The sequence below is a fragment of the Fusarium verticillioides genome, chromosome 7 (assembly GCF_000149555.1).
Source record: "Fusarium verticillioides 7600 chromosome 7, whole genome shotgun sequence".
NCBI lineage: Eukaryota > Fungi > Ascomycota > Sordariomycetes > Hypocreales > Nectriaceae > Fusarium > Fusarium verticillioides.
This window is the reverse complement of record NC_031681.1, coordinates 1,896,438-1,922,637: the sequence shown is the minus strand read 5'-3', so window position 1 is coordinate 1,922,637 and position 26,200 is coordinate 1,896,438. Positions and strand designations below refer to the sequence as shown.

The following is a 26,200-nucleotide window of genomic DNA, read 5'->3' as shown; positions in this document are numbered from 1 at the left end:
GATGCACTCGGGTAATAATCGAAGGAGCTGAATTGATATTATAGTAATAACAAAATAACAAGAAACATGCTGGATGCCCAAGAGAGTATTGACGATTGCATCAATAAGCAAAAGAAAGAATTGAAGAGCATGTTATGTTGTGTTGTGTTGGGTAGACTAAAGTAGGGAGCATCAAGAGATCAGCCAATGTTTACATTCATCTACTTTTGGCCTAGCGCTTCCGTCAATCCCTCTGGTAGGTCTGGGGGTCGGCCGGCTTCAGGGCCCTAACAGTCTCTACTCGGGCTATACCTTGTTTAACCGTACAAGGCATCGAAGGGCTAAAGTACCGTCACTGTCGCATGTTCAGCACCGGGTACTTCAAGTGTCCGGACCCAATGCAATGCCGGGCCATTGCCGCCGCACCCACCACAACTCGAGCGTTAGCCGTCCAATTTTTTTCTTCGTCCCCTCCGCTCCGTCACTACCTTACTCCCACCTTCTTTCGACCAACGTCGTTCAATTGATTGTCTTAGCCTTCCAGTGCATGTCCCATGCCTGGTTTCCTCCCTCATTACCTATTCTTCTTTTGCTAAACACTCCATCTTGTCAATATGGCTGAGGAAACCACTCCTCCCGCTCAGGCGCCTGGTATGTATAATTTTTGTGCGAAGCTAGACCGCCCTTGTCGAATGAATACTCGCTTGCAAAGTCCGGGGTCTCAACAGCCTCGACTCGGTCACTGACGGAGCTATCATATAGCTTTTGCTTTTGCTTTGGCTGTACTGGTCTTGCTTGCTCTTGGTTTTATATTTGCTATACTGAACCGAGCTAACATGTCTCACAGCTGCTGCGTCCGAGGAGCCCGAGACCAACATGGAGGCCGAAGCTCAAGACGTTGACGCTGGCGCTGAAGGTAGCTAAAATTAACCCTCCGATTAGCGATATAGACGACATGGATATCTAACGGTTTAAAGCGTTAATAAACCTTACCATCGTCTTGCCCGACGCCAATGCTAGCAAGATGCAGATTATGGTCCGTCATTGACTTATACCGAAGCCCCTGCAAAATATCAAGCTCACAAAAAAATGTCCAGGTCTCTTCTCAAGAACAGGTTCACGAGATTCGGCAGTCCATCATTGACCTTCCCTCCGCATTCCAGTACACTTGCTTCCACCTCGAGTTTAACGGCGAGAAGATCAACGACTTCATTCCCCTCTCTGAAATTCCTGACCTCGGCACCACCCCCGAATTCCACGTTGTTGAGGACCCATATACCGAGAAGGAAGCTCGCATCCATTTTGTCCGCATTCGAGAGCTTATCGGTGCCTCTGGAGACCGATGCGACACAGCCCAGGGCCTTCTTCCGGGACTGTCTCTCTTCGAAACTGTCGCCACAGAGGCCGTCAGCAACAACGAGTCGGCCGAGGAGTCACCCATTCAGAACTACGACTTCCAGGCTGTGCCCTCTCTTACCGAGCTGGTTCCTCCTCCCTCTGAGCCCGCTCCCAAGACAGTGAAGCAGATCTCCTTGTCCTCCTGGAATCCTCCTCCTCCTCACCTCCGACAGCGTGGCCACTTGCTCTACTTGGTTGTCTCCACCAACGAAGGCGAGCAATATCAGATCACCTCTCACGTTTCGGGCTTCTTCGTCAACAAATCGTCTAACGCCAAATTCGATCCCTTCCCTCGTCCGGCACCCAAGGGTCAGTCAGCTCACTCTTTGCTTAGCCTCATCGAGCTCGTCTCTGCATCCTTTGCCGAGTCTTTCACAAAACTCCAGGACTACAACAACCAACGCGACCCTCTCGCCACTTTCCAAATCACCAACGCTATTCCCGCTGCCCCTTGGGTGGTTCCCTCTCCTAACTCCACTCTTTGCACACATCTTCCTGATCCTGCACGATCTCAGGAGACCTACCTCCTTAATGGTGTCGAGAACACCGACACTCTGCGAGACTGGAATGAAGAGTTCCAGTCAGCGAAGGAACTTCCTCGTGAAACTGTTCAGGATCGTGTCTTCCGAGAACGACTCATTTCTAAGCTCTTTGCCGACTATAATGAGGCTGCTACTCGAGGCGCCGTCATGGTCGCACGGGGCGACATTGCTCCTTTAAACCCCACAGAATGCAGAGATGCTCAGATCTTCGTCTACAACAACATCTTCTTCTCTTTTGGTGCTGACGGTGTTGGTACATTCACTTCTGAGGGTGGTGATGAGGCGGCTCGTGTCGCTACTGGCAAGGATGTCGCTGGTGTAAAGCTCGTCAACCAGTTGGATATCGAAGGACTTTTCACTCCTGCCACCGTGGTTGTTGACTACCTTGGCAAGCGAATTGTTGGTCAGAGCATTGTTCCCGGCATTTTCAAGCAACGCGAACCTGGTGAGAACCAGATCGACTACGGTGCTGTAGACGGCAAGGACATCGTCGCGGCCGATGAGAGGTTCGCTCCCGGCTTTGCTCAGCTGTCCAAGGCTCTGAAGGTCAAGAAACATCCTGTTTGGGACAAGGAGGGTAAGCGATTTGACTTGGAGGCCAGTGTGGAGACCAAGGGTCTGCTGGGTACAGACGCCCGCAAGTATGTCTTGGATCTATACCGTATCAGCCCCCTCGACATTGCTTGGCTGGATGAAGACGGTCTTCCTGAGGATGGCGATGCTTACCCTCACCGCATGACAGTCCTCCGACCGGAGCTTGTCGACTCATTCTCGCGATACAAGCTGAAGCAGTGGGTGGATAAAGAGGTTGCCCGTCGAGCTGAGCAAAAGAAGGAGAAGGAGGCTGAGACCAAGGCTGCAGAGGATGACGCCAAGGGTGAAGAGGGCGAGGGCGAGAAGAAGACCACAGAGGGTGAGGGCGAGGGTGAAGCCTCCAAGGAAGAGGATAGCCAGCCTAACCTGTCAGACTTCAAGTTCGCCCTTAACCCTGACGCTTTTAGTGGCCAGGCTCCTCAGACTGATGAAGAGAAGGCCGAGTTCGCCGCTGATGAGGAAGAAGTCAGGGCAGCTGGAAAATATCTCCGCGACCAGGTTATCCCTGACCTGCTCAAGGATCTTTCCGAGTCCGAGATCAGCTTCCCCATGGATGGCCAGTCACTGAGCCGACTTCTACACAAGCGCGGTATCAACGTTAGATACCTCGGTAAGGTTGCTGAGCTCTCTAGTGATGGCCGGCTCCGATGCTTGCGCGACATTTGCGTCCAGGATATGGTTGCCCGAGCCTTCAAGCATGTTTCTGCTGTTTACCTCCGACACTTACCAGTCCCTGCTGTTCCTGCTGCTGTTTCTCATCTCCTCAACTGTCTGCTTGGGCATCGCTTCAATGAGAAGCCCGTTGCTGAGCTCGATCCTTCCATCCGCAACCTCTACACTGATGCCGACTGGTCTTTCGAGAAGGTTACACCTGAGAGTCTGCGGGAGAACATTGAGGAGCAGATCCTCCAGCGATTCCGATATGAGCTCGACGACGAGTGGCACAACCAAGTTCGTCCTGTGCAACTTCTTCGTGAGGTGTCTTTGAAGATTGGTATTCAGCTTCTAGCCAAGGACTACAGTTTCACTGCTGAGACTGCTGCTGCTGCCACCACTTCTGAAGCTGCTCCTGCAAAGGTCGAGAAGCCTGTTGCCAACGGCCAGACCAACGGAGAATCTGGTAGCAGCAAGAAGAAGAAGAAGAGCAAGGCTCGTGAGGCTTCTCCTGTTGAGGCTGCCGCCCCAGCCAATGTGCACACTTTCAACCCCGAAGACGTCATTGACCTCGTTCCTTTAATCAAGGACTCGTGCCCTCGCAGCGCCCTCGCGGAAGAGGCACTTGAGGCTGGCCGTATTTCTCTTCTCCAAAACCAGAAGAAATTGGGCCAGGAGCTTCTCCTGGAATCCCTTTCCCTACACGAGCAGATTTATGGTATCTTACATCCCGAGGTCGCTCGTGTCTACAACAGCCTATCTATGCTCTACTACCAGCTCGATGAGAAGGAGGCTGCCGTTGACCTTGCTCGCAAAGCTATCATCGTCGCTGAGAGGACCGTTGGTGTCGACTCAGCCGAGACTCTCCTTAACTACCTCAACCTGAGCCTGTTCCTCCACCAAATTGGTGACAGTAAGGGTGCTCTGGTGTACTCCAAGCACGCTCTCAAGATGTGGAAGGTCATTTACGGCCCTGACCATCCTGATTCTATCACAACACTCAACAATGCTGCTGTGATGCTCCAGAACCTCAAGGCTTACCACGAGTCTCGACTCTGGTTCGAGGAGTCACTGCGCGTATGCGAGTCTGTTTTCGGCAAGCAGTCGATCAACTCTGCTACCCTCCTCTTCCAGCTGGCTCAGGCTCTTGCTCTAGATCGCGACTCAAAGGGGGCTGTTACTCGTATGCGAGAGTCTTACAACGTCTTCCTTGCTGAACTCGGACCTGAGGACAAGAACACCAAGGAGGCCGAGAGCTGGTTGGAGCAGCTCACTCAGAATGCTGTCAACATTGCCAAGCATGCCAAGGATGTTGCTGCTCGAAGACTCCGAACGGGTGTTCGGTTTACCACCAATCCCTCAAGCTTGGCGGCTTCCAATGCTACTGTCCCCGGCCGCGAGGGACCTGGTTCACAAGTTGACTCCCGCAGCATTGATGAGCTTATCAAGTTCATCGAGGGTGGTGAGCATCAACAGACCAAGAAGCGAACTGGCCGTGGAAACCCTAAGAGGCGAGGCCAAGCTGGAGCGCGATAGGCTGACAGTTTAACGAAATTCTTTATGATGCTGTTATGTGGTCGAGTTTCTGACTCACCGCTGTGTAAAAGTAGATGGTGAAACAAAAAGCATGGGAATTCCATTATGATTCATGTGGGAGCTGGGTGGCTTGGTCACGAAAAAAAGGATGCCCTTGCATTGGTTGGGTCTGGTAGGGTTGGCGGCACGGTGGCGCGATCACACGTATTTGCATCAAAAGGCGCGTTCTCAACATTTGTATATATCCAAGGCTCTGTTCTAGGCCATTGGCCAGATGATCTTCACTCTTATATAACATGTTCACACTTGGAGCTCTTGAGTCTGTCTGTCGAACGAGAATTCCCCAGTGGTGCGGAAAGGTCTATAAGATTGAGTGACTGGTTGAGCAGACCGCCCAGTCATGCAGATACCCGAGTCGAGGAGGGATGCTTTTTTTTTTTTCGTTGGCGCGTTGCATTCATAAGTGCCGTCAACATCCTTGGTCGACAGCATCATGTACTCAGAAGTTTAGTACAATTCATGGCTCCGTGACTGATCCCCCTAGAAACAAAAACGCCAGTGTAGAAAGGAAGCCTAAGTACGGCCTTGCAAGATAGAAGCTCCTCCACCAACTGGTGCATGATACGCACCGATACTCTGAAACCCCCTGGGTCATGATGTTAGCTCAGTCTTAAGCGAGTCACGGGGAAAACAAACTTTGTTAAATCAAAGCCGTGCTCCTCTTCGGCCTCTGCCGGTTGAGCAATAGGCTGTGGGCTTGACTTTTGAGGTCGAGAAGGGCTGCTAAGAGGCGACTTGTCTCCCCTAGGCGGACTGCTACTCTGCGGGGGGAGAACACCTCCAGCCTTGGTAGGACTGACATCGTAGCCACCAAGAGGTTTCAATGGTGTGCTGCCTATGTCTGCGTATTTCCAGAAAGGGGCAGGTGAGCTGGTGGGCATGTGTTGACTTGGTCTCTGTGCTGTGCTTGGAGGAGCAAGCTTAGGGTGCATCCTGGGCGGTGCTGGGGTGACGAATGAGCCTCCGTCCTCCTGGTATGAAGATGTGAGCGTGGGCGACTGAGGGTTGTACACCGAAAACGATGAGTCTCTTGCTGGCGTCTTCCTAGGACGCGGTAATGGGCTGCCATCAATCATCATGGTCGCGTTTCTGCCAAAAGATCGATCAGGAGTGGACTGGGGAATGAGCAAAGAGGAACCAGGTGGCTGTGGTGATGCCGGAGGGGATGCTCTTCGTCTGCGGGCTGAGGGAGGCTCTCTCGAGGCCATGTCTCTTGGGCCATGTGTGATGTAGGCGAGTTGATTTGGAGATGAGGGGGCAGATGAACCACGATGACCACCTCGACCAACGCGATAGGCGTTTCTTATCATCTCCTCTCTTGCTTCTGGGACGATTTGCCACTTCATTCCCTTGCCGGGCTCATCGGTTAATCTGGCAACCTTGTCAAATGATTTGTTCAGTGAAAGGTTATGACGAATTGAGTTCTGTCGAGTGTGAGTGAGTATACCGCCCAGCAAGGTATGGTAGCCGCCACGAGAACTTACCTGCCAGCCAGCAGCCTGTTGATGGCGATAGTAGGCGTATGTGTTCATGATGTAGGTATAGATGCCGTTCAGATTCAGCTTCCCGTCAGGTGCGTTCAGGATCGCCTGTGTAATCATTTGAGCATAGCTATACTGAGGCTTGATATGCTGGTTCTCATCCTGGCTCAGATCTACACCATTGGCACCGACCATGACGGCCGGCGTGCTTGCAGCCGGTGATTTGGCAGTGCTCTGAGCCGAGGGCGGCGTGCCCGGGCGTTTGTATTCCGGAGGCGCCGGTGCAATGAGGGGTTGTCGGCGCGAAGTACGTGATTGTGGTGTATGAACACTGACTCCAGCGCGTTGCAAGTAGATGGGATGCACAGTCAATGGAGTTATCTCGGACGGAAGCACAAACATCATCTCGACATTTCCAACCTCGATGACTTCGCCGCTTGTGAGAGGATGAGCCTGTCCAGCCTTGACGGGCTGGGTGTCCACCTTAGCACCGTTGCGGCCTTTGACATGCAGGAACCACTTCTCGTCCTTGGAATCGAATGATATGGTGGCATGCTCTCGCGATACCATCTTGCTAGGGCCCAAGTCGATGTGGACGTAGGACTCGTCTCCGTCGGAGCCCACGGTCTGAGAGTTATGTGACGTCTCTGGAGCTCGGCCTATGTTGACGTTGAGCTTGGTGATATAAAAGGTCCAGTCCTGGGCAGCCACTTTGGCGTAGGCTTTCACACCATCACCCTTGGCCTCGTGTATGACATTTGCGTGATCCTTGCTGGCCTGGACTTCCTGACTTCTGAGATGCTGTGTGATTTGCGACACGAGTTGATCGTCGTTCGGCGCGGGAGGGTCTTCATCTTCCTGGACCTGCTCGGGAAGATCAATGTCAGCTGCTGCGAGCAATGGAACTCACGACAGACAAAATAACGGACCTTCTTACGACGCTTGGCTGGACGACTGGGGGAGGAATCTTCAACGTCGCCTGGTGATGTATCTGCGTTGGAGGTCGCGGCTTTACGCGGCTCGCGACGAGCCCTAGAGGCTCTCTTTGCCGACGGTGGCATGGCGGGCAAGCAGCTGTGCACTCACTCCTACGCTGCAACGACGAAACGAAAGATGGCGAGGTCGAGGTTTTGTCGTTATCTTGAGGCCGCAGGGCAGGGCGTGCTTTGTTTTGGTGCCCTCGAGGACTGCCGTGGGAATACGAAATAATCAGGTTAAGTAAAGTCGTGTCGTCAATCAATGAATGTATCGTCTACTAGTGCAGCAAATAAATGCCCTGCCCTTTGAAGTTGGTACCGCGTTCGCGTTAGGATTGACCTACCTGGTAGGTAGGTAGGTACCTAGCTAGTGTCGTAAAGTGGCAGGGCTGCGCTGTGCCGCCCTGTGCTGCGGGCTGGGCTTGTGGGCTCTGGCCTTGGCTGGGATGCGGGTGCTGGTGCTGGTGTGGGCCTGGTATACCGATTCGTGCATATTCGAGCCCCGTTGAGTGAATCAGAGGCGCCATAAATCAGCAGACAAGGGGGCTGACAGTGCTGTAAGGGAGGCATCAGTGATCACTAGCGTGTGTGGGCGTCATTGGGAAACAAACCGAATAGATGAATCTAGTACGGAGTACATCTAATGTCATGAGTGGAAGAGAAAGAAAAGTGAAGATGATGTTTCTTTTCTTAATTCTCATGATGGGGCTGTATTCTGCAAGAGAGACAGTCAGGCAGTGGTATTATTTGTCTTGATATGCCTATATCTAAATATTTGTTTTTTCCTTAGAAAAAAGTAGAGTTTAATGGCTTGACTTGCATCTTGCCGTACCCCCCCTGATCTAGTAATACTAGCTCAATGTCTTGCGTGCGTCTCAGGGGAAGGGCACTCACTACTGATCCTGATAAGTGAATATTGTATGGTGTTTGTTGGTGAAAATATGACGACCATAGATGCAATACGATAAATGCAATGTGTAACCTCGAGCAAGCCCAATCCCGCCTCGCCCTTCACCAACTGACTGACTGACTAAATGTCTCTCATTTACTGATTCATAAATAATTCAACTCTGGTTTTGCTTAGCGCTAGGGTACAGATATTGCCAACCATGAATCAATAATAGGTTTTCATTGCAGCTGTCGCTTTGCCTGTTTCTTAATAAGTAAGTACCTCTTTATTCAAGCACTGCAATGCGTGAGCAACGTGATTCAATGCCTTCATTCAGCCACAGTTAACAAACAACAAATTGCCCGTTTAATTCAGCTCAAACCCACAGATAAAAGCCAGTAATAAGAACTCAACCCCCAGGTTTAGGGTGCCTCAGCACCAAGTTACTTAAGTGCCTTAGCCAGGATCCACTGTTTCAATTACCTCCACCCAATCCAGCTTCTGGGCCACCACCGCGTTTGTGTAGCCTCGCGGCGCCTCGTAGTAGTCAGCCAAAAGTTCTAATTCTCCTTCATTACCTACCAAGTAGTAAGAAAAAACTTGGGATCTTCATCACCCAGCGAATGCACTCGATATCCTTTACGATCCATCCCTTACATGTCCGATCCAGCCATCCCTAATATTCGTCTTCATACCGGACGCAGAGCACCCTCTTGCCCTGTCCTGTGCGTGGCCTGGCCTGGCCTCTCCCTTGCGCTGCTCCCACTACCCTTGGAGAGGCTTGAAAACCCAGCGCATTCTTTTCAACCAAAACCATTTGTCGATTCGGCCATCATCCTGTCGCATTAGGATTTGCGATCCTCCCCGGCCTCGGGTTGGTGGTGACCCAACCACTGTCGTTCAGCTTCCCTCCCCCCCTCCTCCTCCCCCATTCCGACGTTTGGATACATTGAAACTATGGCATCTGAACAGGCTCACGGCGTGACGCCTCCCATTTCCGTTCAACTCCCAACGGAAGCCGAGCTGCGACAATCGGACGCTCTCCTGGAAGAATTGAAGCGTCAAAAGACCTTCGAGAGTCCCGCAGAGACTGCCAAGAGGTGAATTCCAATAAATCTGTCGCGTGAGCGTGTCAGGAACTAACAAATTTGTTCCAGAGAAGAAGTCCTAGCCTCGATCCAAACCATTTGCGATGCGTTCGTCCGTCGAGTCGCCCAGGAGAAAGAACCCAAGAACGAGGTCCTCATACGGAATGCGAGGGGCAAAGTCTTCACTTACGGCAGTTATCGCCTCGGCGTCTACGGCCCCGGCTCTGATATTGACACTCTCATCGTCGCGCCGAAATACGTGACCCGCGAGGATTACTTCAAGTTCTTCCCAGATCTGCTCCTCTCGATGGCCCCCAAAGATGCCATCACTGACATGGCTGTCGTGACTGATGCTTTCGTACCCATCATCAAGTTTGAGTACTCTGGCATAAGCATTGATTTGATCTTTTCTAGGGTTATTCAGAAGCAGCTATCTCCCGATTTCAAAGACCTCAAAGACTCCGGCCTGCTGCGCGGCCTGGATGAGGCAGAGCTGCGATCTCTCAACGGCACACGAGTAACGGACGAGATCCTCACGCTTGTCCCCGAACAGAGCACATTCAAGAATGCCTTGCGAGCCATCAAGCTGTGGGCGCAACGGCGTGCTGTCTACGCCAACATTATGGGTTTCCCTGGTGGTGTTGCTTGGGCCATGCTCGTCGCACGCGTCTGCCAGCTCTACCCAAAGGCTACGTTCTCGGTGATCGTTAACAAGTTCTTTTTGGTTATTAGCCAATGGCGCTGGCCGCAACCCGTTCTCCTCAAGCCCATTGAGGGTGGGCCTCTTCCTGTTCGAATCTGGAACCCCAAGGTACGTCTAGCTGCATGCGCTTTCAAAGCGCAGAGTGCTAATCCTGCTTCCGCAGCTCTACAAGGGTGATACCTATCATCTAATGCCCGTCATTACTCCTGCGTATCCATCTATGTGTGCTACTTTTAACATTACTCGTTCGTCAATGGCGATTATCAACCGAGAACTTAAGCGCGCTCTTCAGATATCTGAGAGCATCATGGTGGGCAAGCGCCCCTGGAGCGATCTTTTTGTCAAGCATACCTTCTTCACCGCAGGGTACAAGTACTACATCTCTGTTACCTCAGCAGCGAAGACAAAGGAGGCCCACACGATCTGGTCTGGTTATGTTGAGTCCAAGGTTCGAATGCTAGTGCAGAAACTTGAGCAACACCAGTCCATTGCTCTAGCTCATGCCTTCAACAAGGGTTATGAACGACAACACCGATGTCACAATCAGGAAGAGATCGAGGCTGTGCAGGAAGGGAGCCTCGACTATCTATGTAAAGAAGACACTGGGCACACTACTGCTGTCAAGATTGAGCCCGCAGTCGCAGAGCTACCAATCAAGGCTGAGAACGGGGAGAATGGCCTGCCTATCAAGTCTGAGAATGGTCAGGGCGACGAACAGGTCAAGACCGAGAACGGTGAGAATGATCCAGTTGTTAAGCCTGAGCCTACAGAAGAGACTGGTCCTATCACAGCCGTGCCTCTCAAACCTGAGACACTGGATGAGTCCAAACCAACAGACACTACGACGGCAAGCGGCCCATCCGACATCTACACAACTACTCATTATATTGGCCTCGAGTTGGCTTCTGGTATGTATACAGCCTGGCATGTTTTCGCGGTTCTCCGGCGTTTGAGATTTTCCAATACTGACTCTACAGGCGCCAAATCACTTGATCTTTCTTACCAGGTTGATGAGTTCAAGGAACTTTGCACCTCGTGGCAGAAGTACAAGGATGATCTGAAAGATGACGTCTCTATTGGCGTTCAACATGTCCGAAAGTGAGTTCAGCAGACGCTTCCAGGCATCAATGCACCTTGGCCGGCTGACTTTGACCCGCACAGCTTCAACTTACCAGACGATGTATTCGACGACGGCGAGAAGAAACCCCAGAAGAAGGCTGCAGCTAAGGGCTCAGCCAACGGCAAGAAACGGGGCCCCCCAGAGGTATTTAAGCATCACCGGGCGAATTCCCATTGCCGGCCAAGATGCGCTGTTCCAGATGGCACATCCCTCCCAGCTAGGGTATACTAATCCTTGTATAGGAGAATCCTCCCCCAGCGAAGAGACAGCAAGCTTCGGTTGCCGCCGCAGGTTGAGCACGATAGCATGCTTCGCATTCCACATAAAGGTTGGCTCGGAAGAGCTTGACTACAACTCAATTGTGCATCTTGCACTATATTAAAACAAAAAAAAGAATCAAGAATATCGGCAAGTCCATAAGTGGCTGGACGATTGGCATGTGGCTGATCACGTAACTAACATAAGATAAACAAAAAAGTTCGCTTTCAACCAGACTGAACTGCATCAACTACCATGGTAAGTTGGCAGTGCCAGCCTGATGTGTTAATGCATTACTGGCGGCGTTATTTGCGATTGGAAGATTGAATAATCTACATTAATAACAGCAGAAAGTGAGAGAGACAGAGAGGCACGTAGTAGTGCGGGAAGGGCAGCTGGCCAAATCAGCATGTTGTGCTTCGCAGCAACATATTTCCAAACTGGGAGTTGTCTAGTCGCCGGGTCGATAACGTTAAAAGACCTCCAGCAACCTCATATTATATCTGTACCTAGGAAATGGCCATGCTAGATCAATACAAACTTTTTGAGGCTCGATGAGCCTCAGGAGATTTGCTCCAAACCTCTTCTTGTTTTTGTCACGCGTATTCCTGGGATGTGAATGGCGCCCGAGATTGCTCGACTCTATTTCAATTGGATGACTAGGTCTATCAAATGCATCATAGGTCGTCGTCGTCATCATCACTGCCACTGAACCAGCCTTCTTGGTAGGCATCCGCCAATTCTGCCAATCCGTTACCAAGATCCTCTCTTTCGTTGACTGGCACGAGTCGAGCAGAGCCTGACCGCAAATTTCTGATTCGTTGCACCAGTGAGCTATCTGTGGAGAGCGTGGTTTGCATACTGGCATCAGGATGGCTTCTAAGATGAGGATAGATCTGAGGGTAGGCGTCCAGTAACGGGAATCTGAGGGATGAATCATATCTAGTTGAGAATTAGTACTTAGCAAGCCACATGGTCTAGACAGTGACGTACTTGCGCACAACCGATTTGCCTATCACGGGGCGTTCACCCGGAGCAATATGTCCAGGATGTCCAGGAGCGTCTTCTTCAATGTTCCCGAGGGGTTTCAGGTCTCGATAAGATCGGAGTTCACCGAAGACATGCTTATGGGCATCTGACCTAGCAATATGCTGTCGACTCCAAGTCCGCCCTATTTGGAAGAAGTCGACGTTGATGCGGCTCTCTTCCGATGAGTTTTTCTCAGGTGCCAAGGACATGTTGATGCTGGCCAGGGGCTGGTTGCCATTGACGTTCAGACTCTCAGCCAGGTCGCCTAGAGAACTTGGCTGCCCCGAAGAGCCTTGTACCAGACGTGTAGGCAAGGTGGCTGTTTCGATAGCTGCGGCCATGACAGCAGATGTATGCCAGGGTGAGCGGCGATCCAACGATACGCCAGCTGACAGGTCCTCTTCGGGTAAAGCCATAGGAACAACTGTGGTTGCCTGTGTGCAGAGCTGTTCGATGCTGTGAGCGATATTCGTAAGGCGTAGTTGGCGCTTTGATCTAGGAATAACAAGCAAGGGGCTCTGAAGACCCCAGGTCCATATGGTTGTCTTTGGAAACTCATCCCTCAAGGACTCGAGATATGCGGATGCATAGCCACCCCATGCATCATCGATAGTAGTAAAGACCTGTATTCCCTGCATCCTGTCACACTCTTCTGCAAAGAGCCTGAAGTCTCGATCGACAAGATCGTGCTCCTTGTCGAGCATCGAGAAGAGCTCTGTGCCCATTGAGAAACGCTCAAAGGGCATGGTTGTCGAGTTGAGCTCAAAGTCATAGAGCTGGACCAGTGAACGTGGGTGGAAGTAAACTCGTGAGAAATCGGACCAGTATCTCACATTCGAGGTTGTTAGTTGTGCCGGTTCAGTGCCTGCATCGAGGCTCTGCTGGTACTCGCTTGGATTGATGGGTGCCTGTTTGTGAACGACTGATTGACCTGACCTGAGTGGGTGTTAGTTAGCATGGGCTCTGGCCGATAGGATGATCAATAGGAGTCCCTGCCATAATTCCGCAGGATCTGGTTCGGCTTCGGTCTCATACAGCGCATTAATCTTGCGTAAAGAGCCAAAACCGCCTTTGAGATCGTATATGACTGTTCGTGGGAGAAATGTTTCTGAGCCGTCAGCACCTAGACCGGCCCGCCAATGAACATTGTGATCTATGGGCGACTTTTCGTCGACTGAGTATGTAAAGTATGACTCCTATGCTAAGGTGAGTGATTATGTTTTGTGCATGAGCTGTAATACTAATAGTACCTGGGCGTTCCAGAAGTGAGTGGCTGTATAGTTACTCAGCTGACCGAGCTGAAGACTAATGATTTCACGCATTTGGGGACCCTGATCCTATATGGGATTTTGTGTGTCTGTTTTATGTATTGCAAGGACAGTTGATGTAATCAGAGACCAAGTCTGCGTATAGAAATGTGAAGTGTCAAAGTTCAACTTCGAAGTCTTGATAGATGGAGACATTTGCGACTGGCTACCCTACACGAGTATAGTGGGTAAGCTGGTAAGGCAGTTGTTTCTATTTGTTGACACCCTAAGCAGCTTATCTAATCATCATTTAGGGAACTCAATCAAGTATTAACTAGAGAGGTACATTATATCGATTGAGTAGAATATCTAAATAGATCAGTGTACTATATCTCATTCTTCTTTTGCATGTCGGGCATATACGTTGGTGGGAGTATATGTGTGGGTATGAGTGTGAGTGAGTGAGTGTATTATGTCATTGACAAAATGGTTGGCCGCACTTATACGTAGCAACCTTCCTTGCTCTAATATCACGAGACATTTGGAGCTTTGAAATACTCATATCATAACACACCATAACAATAACGTTACTGCCTCATCATGCCACAAGAAACCGCTGCTGTTAATGCCAACGCTAATGCCGGCTTCTGGAAAGAACTCGACTCATGGAAGACACCCGTGGCTAAAGAGGTCGGCCCTACAGTCGAGGTTGGATCTAAAGCGCCCTGGTCTCAACACCTTCGCCTTCCAGACGGAAAACCTACTCTCGTGGTGTTTCTCCGTCATTGCGGATGCCCCTGTATTTTATTCCTTATCATCCCTTTTGTACGATCTGATGCTAAATGACCGTAGTCGCTGAAAAGACATTCAGAGCTCTCGCCGACCTATCCGATAAGGTCCCAGGGGTCCATTGTGTCGCCATCTCGCACTCTTCAGAAGAGGCAACAGACAACTGGCTGCCCCTCGTCGGCGGCACCTGGAACGTCGATGTTGTGATTGATGAAGAGCGGGACTTGTATGCCAAATGGGGCCTCGGAATATCATCAACATGGCACGCCGTTAACCCTCTCACGTTGTGGAACGTCTTCAGCCTTGGAAAGAATGAGGGCATCTGGAATCGGCCAACTGAGAGTGGCTCACGGTGGCAGACGAGCGGTGCCTTTGCTGTTGATCGAGACGGAACTATCCGCTGGGCTCATGTGGCGAGAACCGCTGATGATATGCCGGATCTCAACGCTGCTATGACTGCGCTTGGACATCCACCCCCTGAGAAGAAGCGCTACTCAAGGCATGAGCACCAGTAGAACTACTAATTGAAGCGGTTGAGCTTATCTCAGTGCGCATATATAAGCCCCCCAGAAAGGGGCTGTCATGTGTCAATACTAAGCACCACTGTCACCAGCATTCGCAAGATAGGGGCCATCAAAGTCCAATTAATATATTTGTGTGGTGTTTATGGGGTATCTTGTGTCATGATGTATTGCTCCAGTACTCGAACAATACTTGAACCCGCCTCTTGCCCTGGCCTTTGGATGAGAGCATAATGGCGAAGCAAAGACGATGGCGGTGGTCCGTACATGTTTCGCCGTCTAGAAAGACAAGACCATGCTCAGCCGTCCAACCTCTATGTTTCTTCTTCGTGATGCAACAACAGAACACATCCCGTCAGACCAGCCAGTGTGCATGATCTTGGAAGCTACCAAACCAACCAGCCCAACACTGCTCACCATTTCTAGGGCCAGCATCCCTTTCTGCTTGAGGCCTCCCCCCATCTCCAAGAGGCCGAGTGGGTCCTGGTGTGTAGGTTGAGGAGCTTTCCGTTTCTTGGACTGCGTCTTTTTCTTGCCGTTGCAGGGAACGTGTACTAGACTCGACTGCTTCGCCACAGCGTTTGAAATGGCCCTCTCTTCCATCAGATGGTATAATCTCTCGGATTGAAGACTCTGACGCAGGTTGTTCGCCCAGTTATAGAGCTCCAGTCGATCCCAGCTCGGGGTCCGCCTGAAGGACCTCAATCTCATGGCCCGCTCGGGAATAGATCGAGACACCAAGGCTCCGCTTGACAAGGCATTTTGAAGCAAGTTATCCCCGTGATCACGTCTCCATTTGATACATTTCACCGCTGCAGAGTGCCGTAATCGAGCGCTACCGTCCAGGGAAAAGACGTGGTCGACGAGCCGGCTCAGATCTGTAGGCAAAAGCGGCGGGATGTATTCCGAGTCCATGAGAGTACTGGCGTCCATGGTGTCGTAGTCCGGCCGAGATTCGGTAGAAACGGCATAGACACACTTGGTCTCCTCTGAGTCGTCAGGCCCCGCAAAGGAGAAGTAACCAACGTCCTTATCAACCAGACTCTTCACAACTTGCTGTTTGATATGCTTGATTTCCTCTGGTGCAAGCTCGTCAACCCTAGTAAGAACTGGGATTACGTTAGTCATGCGCTGAGCGCGCTTAATGTACTCGACATCCTCTCGTACAAGGCCTGGAACTCATTAGCAAACGTGGTGGTCTAATGAAAGTGGATGAACTTACCGCTGTGAGGAATAAGGTAGAGCAGAGCGTCCACAATTGGCTCGCCGCCAGAGTTGACCAAGGCGAACAGATCCGAATCAGCCATCGGCTTATTCATCAGAGATGCCAAGTGAGATTCGACATAATGGAGATCACGCCACGAGCCCTGAGTTATTGTTAGGATACGATCATCTGAGGCGGGTGGTTCAGGTACGTACAGAGGCACCTTGTCGGTGGCCTGGGCTTTCAACAAAGCATACATTCCTATCAAGGACATCACCGGTGGTAGAAATCCGCCTCCGTGTTGTCAGGGCGAGTTCAGAGTCAGATCGCCACCACGGCTGTGGGCGCGAGCTGGCATATGTTTCAGTAGCATGTACCGCACTACGATTCTCTATCGGATCCATGTGAACGATGTGCTCGCAACGTTCTGCCAGAGTCTTGATGAGAGAAGTTTTCCCAATACCTATTGAAGTCGTTCGTTAAAACCGTCACTGATGGGTATTCTGTTGATGTACTTACCGCATTGCCCAGCGACCATGATCTTTAGCTTGCCCAAAGATTTACCCACTTCCGAGAAAGGACGACGTCGTGGAACCATCAAGCTCGGCATGATAAGCTGAGGAATCGTGCCTTGGTTTTCCGGATTATCTGCCAGATCTGTTACGGGTAAGGAGACATCATCATGGATCAAGTCGCTATGGGCGTCGATGGAGGGACCTGTTAGGGAGCAGCTTTGCGACGAGATGCTCATGACAGAGCCAGAATGCGAAAGACCGATCAGGGACGGAGTGCTTGGCTGCGACGGTGGATTCGAGGGCTCTTGTTCGACAACAGATTCAACCGAAGAATCGTCTGAATCGGAACCATCAGACTCCGATGCGAGATACGCAGGCTTACGGCCGGTACGAGGAGGCGAACGTCGTTGACGCGGGGTTGAAGGCCGGCGCGAGTTACGGCTACACTTGCGCCGATCGCTTTGCTGGCGGAACCGCGGACGGGAGCGATCTCGGCGAGCGTCAAGGTCGGCCTCTGTGGTGATGAAACAGGCAGCAGGTACAGTCGAAGAAGGGCGTACCAAGCTGTCAGGTCGACCTGAGGACCGAGTGTTGAGAGGATGGTTCGTAGGCAAGACAGGTCTCATTGTTATAAGTGGTTGTAGTGCTGTGCTGTGCTGTGCTGTGCTGTGCTTATACGGCGAATACAGGGGTGCTAAGGTAAGGTGCAGTTCCGATAAGGGGCAAGCTGTCTTTGTTCATGTCACGGCGCCTCGGAGGAGAACAGGAGTACGCAAGTTACGTATGTGAGGTATGTATTTTGCATTCGAAGGCGTAACACAGCGAGGGGCAAGCAGTGTAGATGTAGATGGTAAGAAGTAACACGGGGAACGCGGGATGTATGGATTGTGTAGCTCGATGACGATTGTGTTAAAAGGTCCAAACTCAGTTGGATGATAAGGTAAGGTTGCCTCAACAAATACCTAGTTATATCCCGTTGTCTTATTGATTCATGGGGTAAAATACCATACTCGGTAGGTGGGGGTGCATGGGCCCATTTTACCGGGTGCGCGTGCGCTTAATCTATAGCACTAACAAGCCCCCGTGACGGGCTTGAGGCATGATTGGCACCCGCTATAAGCACCCATATCGATGAGTAGGTAGACTGAGATCAGCCTCATAATATCTAACTCAGTTATACTCTAGACATTTAACACAAGATGTGAAGAATATCACCACCTACTTATATATTATAGATCACCAAGTATTCTGCTACTGACTAACACCTTTGGTCCAATGGCCGACTATGTCGGGTTTAATAGTACTAATTCCAGACTCTCTTCCCCTTCTGTCGATCCCTCCAACCCCTCCCTCACAAGGAGACGGGACCCTTCCAGGAGCCTCCACTGTTTAGGTTAGTACCTATAGACATTCCCACCTCCCTTTTCCCCCGCCTCCATCCACCTCCAAAGTCACCTACCGCAAGCAAAGGGCACGACTCCAAAAGGATTTTAAAAAAAACAAGTGAGGCCAACCTGAAGGGCGGAACCCCCAAATACTCTCTCTATCGTCAAGGGCAGAGTTTGTGAGTCATCAACAAAACAAACCCAAAATATTAAAAAATAGCAACAAACGATAGCCACCGTACAAAACCCTTTCCCTCCCTCCACTCGCATAATCTTCCTCATCTGCAGATTATCGACAATCCTCGCCCCAAGTCGAAATCGGTGACACGCCATTATCAGCCAATACCCACGCATCCTCTGCTTTTCAAACTCTACCCACCTCAGACTAATACCATCTCGTACCCTCACCTCAACCTCAATCTCAATCTCAACATGGATGGAAAGCGACACCCCAGCTCGTTCCAGCAGCTCGAGAAGCTCGGTGAAGGTACCTATGCCACCGTCTTCAAGGGCCGTAACAGACAGACTGGAGAGCTTGTAGCGCTCAAGGAAATCCACCTCGACTCCGAAGAGGGAACACCCTCGACCGCCATCCGAGAGATTTCGTTGATGAAGGAGCTCAAGCACGAGAATATTGTAGGACTGCACGATGTTATCCACACCGAGAACAAACTCATGCTCGTCTTTGAGTACATGGACGGCGATCTGAAGAGGTACATGGACACTCATGGTGATCGCGGCGCCCTCAAGCCTACCACCATCAAGTCCTTCATGTACCAGCTCCTCAAGGGCATCGACTTCTGTCACCAAAACCGCGTCCTTCACCGCGATCTCAAGCCCCAGAACTTACTCATCAACAGCAAGGGCGTATTGAAGCTCGGCGATTTCGGCCTTGCCCGCGCCTTTGGTATCCCCGTCAACACCTTCTCCAACGAGGTCGTCACCCTATGGTACCGCGCCCCCGATGTCCTTCTCGGCAGCCGAACATACAACACCAGTATCGACATCTGGTCCGCGGGCTGCATCATGGCCGAGATGTTTACCGGTCGACCTCTGTTCCCCGGAACCACAAACGAAGACCAGATCGTCCGCATTTTCCGCATCATGGGAACACCGACAGAGCGTACCTGGCCAGGCATCACCCAGTTCCCCGAGTACAAGCCCACATTCCATATGTACGCCACTCAAGATCTTCGAAACATCCTCCCGGCGATTGACCCCAACGGTATCGATCTGCTGCAGCGAATGCTGCAGCTTCGACCAGAGCTGAGGATCAGTGCCCATGATGCCCTTCAGCACGTTTGGTTCAACGACCTTATGATGCACCCTCAGCAGCAGGCTCTCCAAGCGCAGGCTCGCGGATACCCCCAGGCTGTTCCCACCCAAGGTTTCGAGGCGTATTAGAACTTGCCCCAGCCGCCGGTGGCGAGAGACCGAAATTTCTAGTTTTGTCTGCGTCATGATCACAGCGTTTTTGAATCGAGCTGTCTCAGTAACAGCGCCTCACTGCAAACCAAAAGAAGAAAATACCATAATATTACGTGGCGACTATTTCTCAGCACGATGGAGTTAAAGGGGTCAGCATGAATTAGACAGGACAGGAGAGATATTGGATCTTGTGACAGCAGCTTGTGTCGGTGTCTTGATTCGTCATTTATTATTATTTTTTTCGTTTATTCCTGTCGACAACCGATGTTCAGTATGAGTGAGTACCTTGAGTCTCAGGGGGTTGGGGATTTGACCCTCCTAGTTTTAGTCTATAATTCTACGAGAGCGAGATATATGACTTTAATACTCATGGGCGTTCCTTTGGTCCGTGTCTGTTGACAAGACTACCATCGACTGGGCTCTTGAATTTTGTGCGGAGAGGATCTTTGGCCCACGTTTCTGCGAGAGCTGGTGCTTCGTCCTTTTCTGCAGGGAAGCCCGCGCTTTCTCTCAGTTTCTCGACCTCGTCTCTTACTCTCCTGGCCACCGATATTCTTAACTCAGTCGCCTCTGGGCTATTCCGGAGTAGTTCTGGGTCGCCTTTCGCAACGAGCTTGCGCCATGCTGCCCGTTGCAGACCGAAGAGCTGATCAACGTCGGTCGGTTCGCCTATCACTATCTTGACCGTCTTTCCAACACGGGGTGCCCACCTAGGCCATCCTCTATCCTCGGCCATGATGTGCTGAGTACCATGGACGAACATGGGGATGAACTCGGGAGCCGGGTCAGATTCAAGGATCAGGCGAGATACACCCCATTTGAAGTAGCGCAGCCCGCTTTCCGGGCTTTGGTGACAACAAGCCTCTGGAAAGACATGAACCCAGGCATTTCGATAGGCTGAGTAGGCAGACGGTGCTGGAAATTGATCGACACCGTTGGTGGAGAAGAAGAGCGGTTGAGGAACCGGAGGAGGTCTTGTTGAAGCAGGAGTTGCAGAGAGGGGGGAGTCGGAGGCTGTAGACCATGAAGCCGGTGATGGGCCCGACAGCAGCTTGATAGCTTGTGTCATGGTTGGCTGATATAGACCACCATAAGGAGAGTACCATAATCTGTGAGTGGGCAAAACCTGACCGAGACTGAAGAATGTCGAAGTGGCTCTGTAATTGATTTGGGTTGTCAGTCAATGCTCGCTCACACTCTCTCGTTTGATATCAGGTCTTGAATACTCACTTATTCTTAAAACATATGTCATGTGCCCCAAGACCCCATCTCATGTTGACTGCATCAAAGAAGTACCGCATTGGTAGCATGCCCCAAATAAGAGGGTCGTCAAGTCTATATATATTATAGATGATTAGCATGAGCCGTACGTAGCGTTGGATTGCCATGGCATAGCATACACTGCTACATGATTGCATACTGTGAGCAGCCCGCGCTCACGCCCTTCCCTTTTCCTACGGTCAAGGACGCCCAGAAGCCCTTGTAGGCCTGTGACTTCGAGGGTATTGAAGCCGTTCATAAACACTCTAGCGAATGCGCCAACTGATCCCATGACACTCGCCGATGCAATGCGCCATGGCAGACTTGGCTGCGCAGGAGGATCTGAATCTGACATGGTAACGACAGTCTTGAGAAGATATCAAGATAACATTGTAAAAAAAGAGACAATATCGAAACACTAGGATCCGTCGAGTACTGTACCCAGACAAGTGCTTTATACGTACAAGTACCAATATTTGATCGGGGAGAAGCGGCTCATAGTAGACCCACCTCCAACTTTTTCCCTGTTTGCTTACCCTGTAGAAATGACATGGTGTCAGGTGCCTGCTTTTTATTGCATGGAACAAGAATAAAAGTTACCCAAGTTGACGACGTCTACCTCAACTGCTACTAGACATCCATCACTTTAAATTAGTTCTTGTCGTTCGTGGTCTTCCCCAACCACACTGAACTCATATTTACGAGCACCACCTTCAAGACGCTGCGGGCGGCATAGAACACTCCTCCACCAGCTTCTATCAACGACAACAGAGCGAGGTCCTCCGAGCCAGACATCGTCATGGTATCAGCACACAGTACGTTCGTTCCTCATGATACCATCACAACGGTTGTCTTACCAATTGACCAATTAATCAGGTAAACGAAACACCTCCCGTCCAGTCTTCACCTCTCACGAACGCGCCCTCGCTAAATCCCACTGGTCGTCATCGTCCGCTCGCCTTCACCGCGATTCATTCCTCCCGTTTGGCTCATGTGGCCTGTGTCTAAACATTGCCCGCGAACCCGTCTCATGTCGACGCGGCGATATATTCTGCCGCGAATGCGCACTATCCAACATACTCACGCAGAAGAAGGAAATCAAACGCGCCCACAAGGCACGCGCCGCTGCTGAGGAAGAGGCCGCTAAGCAGAAAGCGCACGAGGATGAGCTGGATCGCGAGCGCGCCATCCAAGACTTTGAGTTGACGCAGGCTGGTCTCGATCGCAAGAATAAGCCAAAGGTAGCCAAGACCGAAGATGAAAAGGTGGATGCGACAATCAGCGATTCGAACTCGCAGGCTTTGGTAGTAGGAGGTACGAAGCGTAAGTTTGAACTCGACAAGGATGAACTGGATCGCATTGCGCTCGAGGACAGGGCCAAAGCCAGGAAAGCGCTGGAAGAGGAAAAGGTAGGAATCTCAACCCTACAATGGTGTAGTATTCCGTATTAACTTAGCACCCTATTGTACAGGCTGCGAAACCTCACCTCCCATCATTCTGGACTCCATCGCTTACACCAGACGCCCAATCCAGCAAACTCCCACCAGTTGCGAAGAAAGACAAGACCGCACCAACATGTCCAGCATCTGCACCCGACAGCCCCCACCCTATCACCATGCAAAACCTCATCACGATCAACTTCAACGAAGAGGAGACGTCAAAGGGCAAACAGAGAACTTGCCCGTCATGCTTAAAGATGCTCACAAACGCCTCCAAACCCATGATGACCAGAGAATGCGGTCATGTTTTGTGTCACAGTTGTGTTAAACAGTTCATGATCCCATCGTCAAAAAGGACATCTGCTGAGGATGTCCCACCCCTGACCTGCTACGTCTGCGACGTACCTCTGACTTCTTCCATGTCACACAAGACAGATACCGCCCCTGGCTCTTCGATACCTGGCTTGATAGCCCTCCAGTCCGAAGGGACAGGCTTTTCTGCTCACGGAGGAAACACCGTGGAGCGATCAAGCGTCGCTTTCCAATGTTGAGACCCTTGCACTGAACCACACCCCATCACTTCATCCGCAGCTTTCGCTGTCGCAAATAGGGCAACAGCATCATCACCCATACACGAACAACAAACCGATGAATAACACCCTTGGTGAGCATTGTCAATCCGTGACTGAAGAAGCTCTTGAGGAGCTCTCCCTGAAGTCCAGCGTAGAGTGCCTTCATACCCTCGTTGGTAATGATGCGAATAATGACGCCAAATATGGACTGATTGAGAAGATCAAGAATCCTCCGCAGTATATGCTTACGCTTCGAATTCCCGCTCTGCCCTTTCTCCACATCAGCATCCGCCGCGCTACCCGCCATTTGAAGACGCGTCTTGCCCGTCTGGAAAGGGTATGTGATGGCAGTGGCAGTAGCTTTGCTCGAGGCGGCAATCAAGAAGGCGATCCATGCCACTGGAAAGTCCTCATCTTCGAGGGCTGGCAAGATACGCGCAGCCAGCCGTCGATTGACAAAGAAGGTAATGCTGGGATTCAGAGTGAGCATCAGGGTAGCCGAGTAGCCAGACCAGAGACCTAGCAATCCGCTTTCTTTCTGAATCTCGGAGAGAATCTGCAGAAGCGACTGATCACTCCCCAGCATCTGCTTCCTCGTGACAACATTCGAAATCGGGGTGGTGAGGGCCCGGGCGCACCCTCCAGCGACGGCGCCCACAAGAAGCTCTTCGACAATCTTAGGTTTGCGATGTCGAGGGCGTAGGTAGTTGTAGAATCCAAAGAATAGAAAACTGTCCACTACCGACTTGGCCACATCTGTCCCCAGTCCACTGTACAGTGCCTTGATCCCTCCTTCGTTGGCGGGGATGCCTTTGAAAGCTGAAATGACACCATCGTAGTCGCCTGTAGAGCCTCCCGTCTTTCGCTGCGCCTTGAGTCGAGTGGTAACCAGGTCCAATGGGTACAGAGATGCTGTTGACACGGCTGTCCCTACAGAGCCAGATACGGCGTGGCCAAGGGCATTGAGAGCCTGCTGAGACGACATTGTAACAAGATCAAGATGCTGAGAATGCTCATCAATGCCGCGAAACGAAATGATGACAGCTGAAAGGCACGGGCACAGGCACGTGCATGATGTGAAAGAAGAGTCTCGAGCGAGGCAACATAGATGTTGAGCCGCATCCAAGTAGCCCTGCCCTGTCTGGTATCTATTACAGGACGGGACCGTGATGATGATGAGCTACGCGCGCTATCGCATTCACGACGTCATAAGCCAACCTCGGCGCGGCCCCCCACCACATGTGACCCTTGACTTAGCACCTTAGTTCCGAGGCATGGATGACGGGTAGACTAGGAGGTACCTTATCCTTATACTTATACTTTGTCAGGTTCCTTAGATATGGGAGACTCATAACATTATTGTTATCTCATATAAAAGCAAAGCCTTCCAGATCCCGCTGTACAATACTCTTCGCCACAATCAATGAATAGCGTTTGGTATCTCCTCCATGAATGGTCCCTGATACAATCGGCCTTGATACGCCTCAAGAGAACGTACGTGTGTTGGTTCTGTTTTCAACCCTTTGCCTGTTCTGCAAGGCAAAGTTTCATCCTATGCCCTGCTTGAAACTGATGGTTGTCTTTGAGGTGTGAATGTCGCTGTCGTCCGCCCAGCATGATTAAAACCCGCAGTAATGTCTATCTCTCCAGGAGCATCTTCTGAAGCAGGTTGTAGCCCAGGATGGCCCTCAGGAAGCTTCTGTGCTCCGAAACCAGTGACTGAAAAGATATTTGTCCTTCCACCATTGGTGGCCATTTGAAGCTGTTCGTGTAATCTTGCGAGCTGGTATTGTCGTTTTATAGGAGTGAAAGTAGGTTGTGGTATTAAAGGTTGAGGGCGCCATTGTGATAGAGCACCCATTACGGCCGTTGTTTCTTCGTCGGAATCGACTGGTCCGTTGTTGGCTTCGTCTTCATCTTCTATCGGCGCGTTGGCATCAAGCGCCGCCTCTGTTGGAGTTGATCGTTAGTTCTGTCCAGGCAGTGCACTGGTGGGTGGACAAGATCAATCGATACTTACTCTGCTGCTTCGCTTGATTCTTCTTCTGGTACGCAGCAAGAAGCATATCGTATGGCAAAGATCTTCCTGCGACTGCGCGCTTCGCCCCCATACTATGGCTCTTGCATGTCAATGATCTTGCGCATGGCTGTCCATTGGGTAACAAAACACCGCACTGCCGCTCCACGTCCACAGGTCCTAGCATCAGTTTTAGTGCAAGCCTCCCAAGAGACCTGTGATCAGTATCTCACCTTTTGGCTTGGGGACCTTGGCTTTCGGCTCATCCTTCTTCTTCTTATTCTTGGGTCCCTTGTCTGGATCACCATCGGCCTTGCGCTTCTTTCCCTTCTTATCATCTTCGGGCTTCTTACCCGCGGCCTTTTTGGCAGTCTTGCTTCCAGTCGCTTTCTTTTCAGCTGAGATTCCGTCGTCGTCACTATCGTCGTCGCCCCGCTCAATCCCATTCTCTTCGTCCTCTTTCCGTTGTTCTTCTTGTCTTGCTGCCTCTTTTGCCCTCTCTCTTGCTTCCCGAGCTTCCTTCTTTCTTTGTGCCTTCTCTTTCTTTAATCGCAGGCATTGCGCGATATGCGCCTTGGCGGCCGTCTTCAAAACGCTCTTCTTACAGTGCTTGCATTGTTGCAGGTCGGGGCTATCTTCGAGGGGTCGCCCTGTCGCAAAGGTTTCGCGGGAAGTTTCGTCGAGCTCGTTTACGACAGGACCTGGTGAGGGTGCACCCACAGGCGAGGCGCCGTTCTTCTTCTTGCCTGAGGAACATTAGCGACTTCGCCAAGCTTGTATACGATGACCTCACTACATACTGTTACCCTCGATTACACTACCATCCATCCAGTTTCCAGGTTTGCTGTGCTTTGGCGCTGGTTTCTTCAGCTTGATCTTTCCGTTCTTGTTCTTAGATGCAACTTTGATCGTGCCGTCATCGCCTGCAAGCTGGGTGTCAGTCTAATGCAGTCGCGCATGATTAAAGTCGCGTTACCTTTTCGGGCATCCGTCCCCATGATGATTGAAGTTGGCGGCTGATGTAGTTACGGTTGTAGTGAGACAGTCTCCTTCGTATCGATGATGAGCTTTGCTTTGATGGATCGCGGATGGTCTGGCTTCGAAAGGGATGGTCGTTGCGATAAGGCTGGACTGGGTATGGATGTTACGGTGGAGTTAGGTGTGGCTGCCTTCCATTCACTAATGATACACGTGCCTGAACCAGGGTCGGCCCACGCCTACACTATTTCTCCGGGGGTTTAGTCAGATCCCCCCACTAACATCTGGGGAAGACCCAGGGCTTCGATGAATGGAAACATATAGTGGTTAGGTACCTCGAGCACCAATGATAATAACCAGGCATTTGAACTTATCGATTCTAGAGACTGATGACAAGACCAAAGGACTGTACAATAGTCCCAAATTGCTACTTAGCATTAATGTGATGCCTCAACAAAGAGTTAGGGCATCTGTTTCTGAAACCATCCAACTAATGGGCTAGTCTAGTGAGTGTACTAATGTTTTTTTTTTTTTTAA

At 51.0% G+C, this 26,200-nt stretch overlaps 11 protein-coding genes across 15 annotated transcripts; 5 read left to right on the top strand and 6 right to left on the bottom strand.

Annotated features, from left to right (window-relative positions):
* The first annotated feature begins 366 nt into the window (after positions 1 to 366).
* On the top strand, positions 367 to 5,287 carry FVEG_07146 (protein TIF31). 3 transcript variants are annotated; one of them, XM_018895716.1, is made up of 4 exons: positions 405 to 630; positions 827 to 895; positions 957 to 1,015; positions 1,077 to 5,287. In XM_018895716.1, the coding sequence occupies exons 1-4, from the start codon at positions 594 to 596 to the stop codon at positions 4,701 to 4,703; spliced, it is 3,792 nt and encodes a 1,263-aa protein (XP_018753030.1). In that variant the 5' UTR covers positions 405 to 593; the 3' UTR covers positions 4,704 to 5,287. The 3 variants fall into 3 exon arrangements, with proteins under 3 accessions (XP_018753031.1, XP_018753030.1, XP_018753032.1); XM_018895717.1 differs by having other exon boundaries at positions 367 to 630; positions 957 to 4,926; XM_018895718.1 differs by having other exon boundaries at positions 418 to 630; positions 827 to 1,015.
* Positions 5,277 to 7,317, bottom strand: FVEG_07145 (hypothetical protein; the record flags this gene model as incomplete). The annotated part of the gene is made up of 4 exons (XM_018895715.1): positions 7,174 to 7,317; positions 6,248 to 7,108; positions 5,400 to 6,187; positions 5,277 to 5,349 (listed from the first exon to the last, which is right to left on the bottom strand). The coding sequence occupies exons 1-4, from the start codon at positions 7,303 to 7,305 to the stop codon at positions 5,277 to 5,279; spliced, it is 1,854 nt and encodes a 617-aa protein (XP_018753029.1). The 5' UTR covers positions 7,306 to 7,317.
* A 1,231-nt stretch (positions 7,318 to 8,548) lies between these two features.
* Positions 8,549 to 11,860, top strand: FVEG_07144 (poly(A) polymerase). 3 transcript variants are annotated; one of them, XM_018895714.1, is made up of 7 exons: positions 8,549 to 9,210; positions 9,268 to 10,009; positions 10,065 to 10,809; positions 10,879 to 10,999; positions 11,063 to 11,165; positions 11,264 to 11,429; positions 11,500 to 11,860. In XM_018895714.1, the coding sequence occupies exons 1-6, from the start codon at positions 9,068 to 9,070 to the stop codon at positions 11,315 to 11,317; spliced, it is 1,908 nt and encodes a 635-aa protein (XP_018753028.1). In that variant the 5' UTR covers positions 8,549 to 9,067; the 3' UTR covers positions 11,318 to 11,429; positions 11,500 to 11,860. The 3 variants fall into 3 exon arrangements, with proteins under 3 accessions (XP_018753028.1, XP_018753027.1, XP_018753026.1); XM_018895713.1 differs by having other exon boundaries at positions 11,264 to 11,860; XM_018895712.1 differs by having other exon boundaries at positions 11,063 to 11,860.
* Positions 11,861 to 11,956: 96 nt separating this feature from the next.
* On the bottom strand, positions 11,957 to 13,639 carry FVEG_07143 (protein DML1; the record flags this gene model as incomplete). Its single annotated transcript, XM_018895711.1, has 4 exons — positions 13,559 to 13,639; positions 13,305 to 13,504; positions 12,273 to 13,244; positions 11,957 to 12,221 (listed from the first exon to the last, which is right to left on the bottom strand). The coding sequence occupies exons 1-4, from the start codon at positions 13,628 to 13,630 to the stop codon at positions 11,957 to 11,959; spliced, it is 1,509 nt and encodes a 502-aa protein (XP_018753025.1). The 5' UTR covers positions 13,631 to 13,639.
* A 390-nt stretch (positions 13,640 to 14,029) lies between these two features.
* On the top strand, positions 14,030 to 15,368 carry FVEG_07142 (hypothetical protein). Its single transcript, XM_018895710.1, has 2 exons — positions 14,030 to 14,354; positions 14,408 to 15,368. The coding sequence occupies exons 1-2, from the start codon at positions 14,156 to 14,158 to the stop codon at positions 14,857 to 14,859; spliced, it is 651 nt and encodes a 216-aa protein (XP_018753024.1). The 5' UTR covers positions 14,030 to 14,155; the 3' UTR covers positions 14,860 to 15,368.
* FVEG_07141 (hypothetical protein) lies at positions 15,145 to 17,210 on the bottom strand (the record flags this gene model as incomplete). Its single annotated transcript, XM_018895709.1, has 4 exons — positions 15,145 to 16,037; positions 16,088 to 16,232; positions 16,285 to 16,532; positions 16,589 to 17,210. 4 exons carry the CDS (start codon positions 17,208 to 17,210, stop codon positions 15,145 to 15,147), a joined length of 1,908 nt encoding a protein of 635 aa, XP_018753023.1.
* Positions 17,211 to 17,964: 754 nt separating this feature from the next.
* On the top strand, positions 17,965 to 20,722 carry FVEG_07140 (CMGC/CDK/CDK5 protein kinase). Its single transcript, XM_018895708.1, has one exon. It carries the CDS (start codon positions 18,402 to 18,404, stop codon positions 19,371 to 19,373), a length of 972 nt encoding a protein of 323 aa, XP_018753022.1. The 5' UTR covers positions 17,965 to 18,401; the 3' UTR covers positions 19,374 to 20,722.
* Positions 19,765 to 21,012, bottom strand: FVEG_07139 (hypothetical protein; the record flags this gene model as incomplete). Its single annotated transcript, XM_018895707.1, has 3 exons — positions 19,765 to 20,554; positions 20,628 to 20,732; positions 20,798 to 21,012. The coding sequence occupies 3 exons, from the start codon at positions 21,010 to 21,012 to the stop codon at positions 19,765 to 19,767; spliced, it is 1,110 nt and encodes a 369-aa protein (XP_018753021.1).
* Positions 21,013 to 21,246: 234 nt separating this feature from the next.
* On the top strand, positions 21,247 to 23,449 carry FVEG_07138 (hypothetical protein). Its single transcript, XM_018895706.1, has 3 exons — positions 21,247 to 21,472; positions 21,534 to 22,066; positions 22,129 to 23,449. The coding sequence occupies exons 1-3, from the start codon at positions 21,457 to 21,459 to the stop codon at positions 22,645 to 22,647; spliced, it is 1,068 nt and encodes a 355-aa protein (XP_018753020.1). The 5' UTR covers positions 21,247 to 21,456; the 3' UTR covers positions 22,648 to 23,449.
* FVEG_07137 (hypothetical protein) lies at positions 22,673 to 23,653 on the bottom strand (the record flags this gene model as incomplete). Its single annotated transcript, XM_018895705.1, has 1 exon — positions 22,673 to 23,653. The coding sequence occupies one exon, from the start codon at positions 23,651 to 23,653 to the stop codon at positions 22,673 to 22,675; it is 981 nt and encodes a 326-aa protein (XP_018753019.1).
* A 567-nt stretch (positions 23,654 to 24,220) lies between these two features.
* FVEG_07136 (SAGA-associated factor 73) lies at positions 24,221 to 25,683 on the bottom strand (the record flags this gene model as incomplete). Its single annotated transcript, XM_018895704.1, has 5 exons — positions 24,221 to 24,618; positions 24,689 to 24,865; positions 24,919 to 25,431; positions 25,486 to 25,608; positions 25,662 to 25,683. 5 exons carry the CDS (start codon positions 25,681 to 25,683, stop codon positions 24,221 to 24,223), a joined length of 1,233 nt encoding a protein of 410 aa, XP_018753018.1.
* Between the last annotated feature and the right edge of the window lie 517 nt (positions 25,684 to 26,200).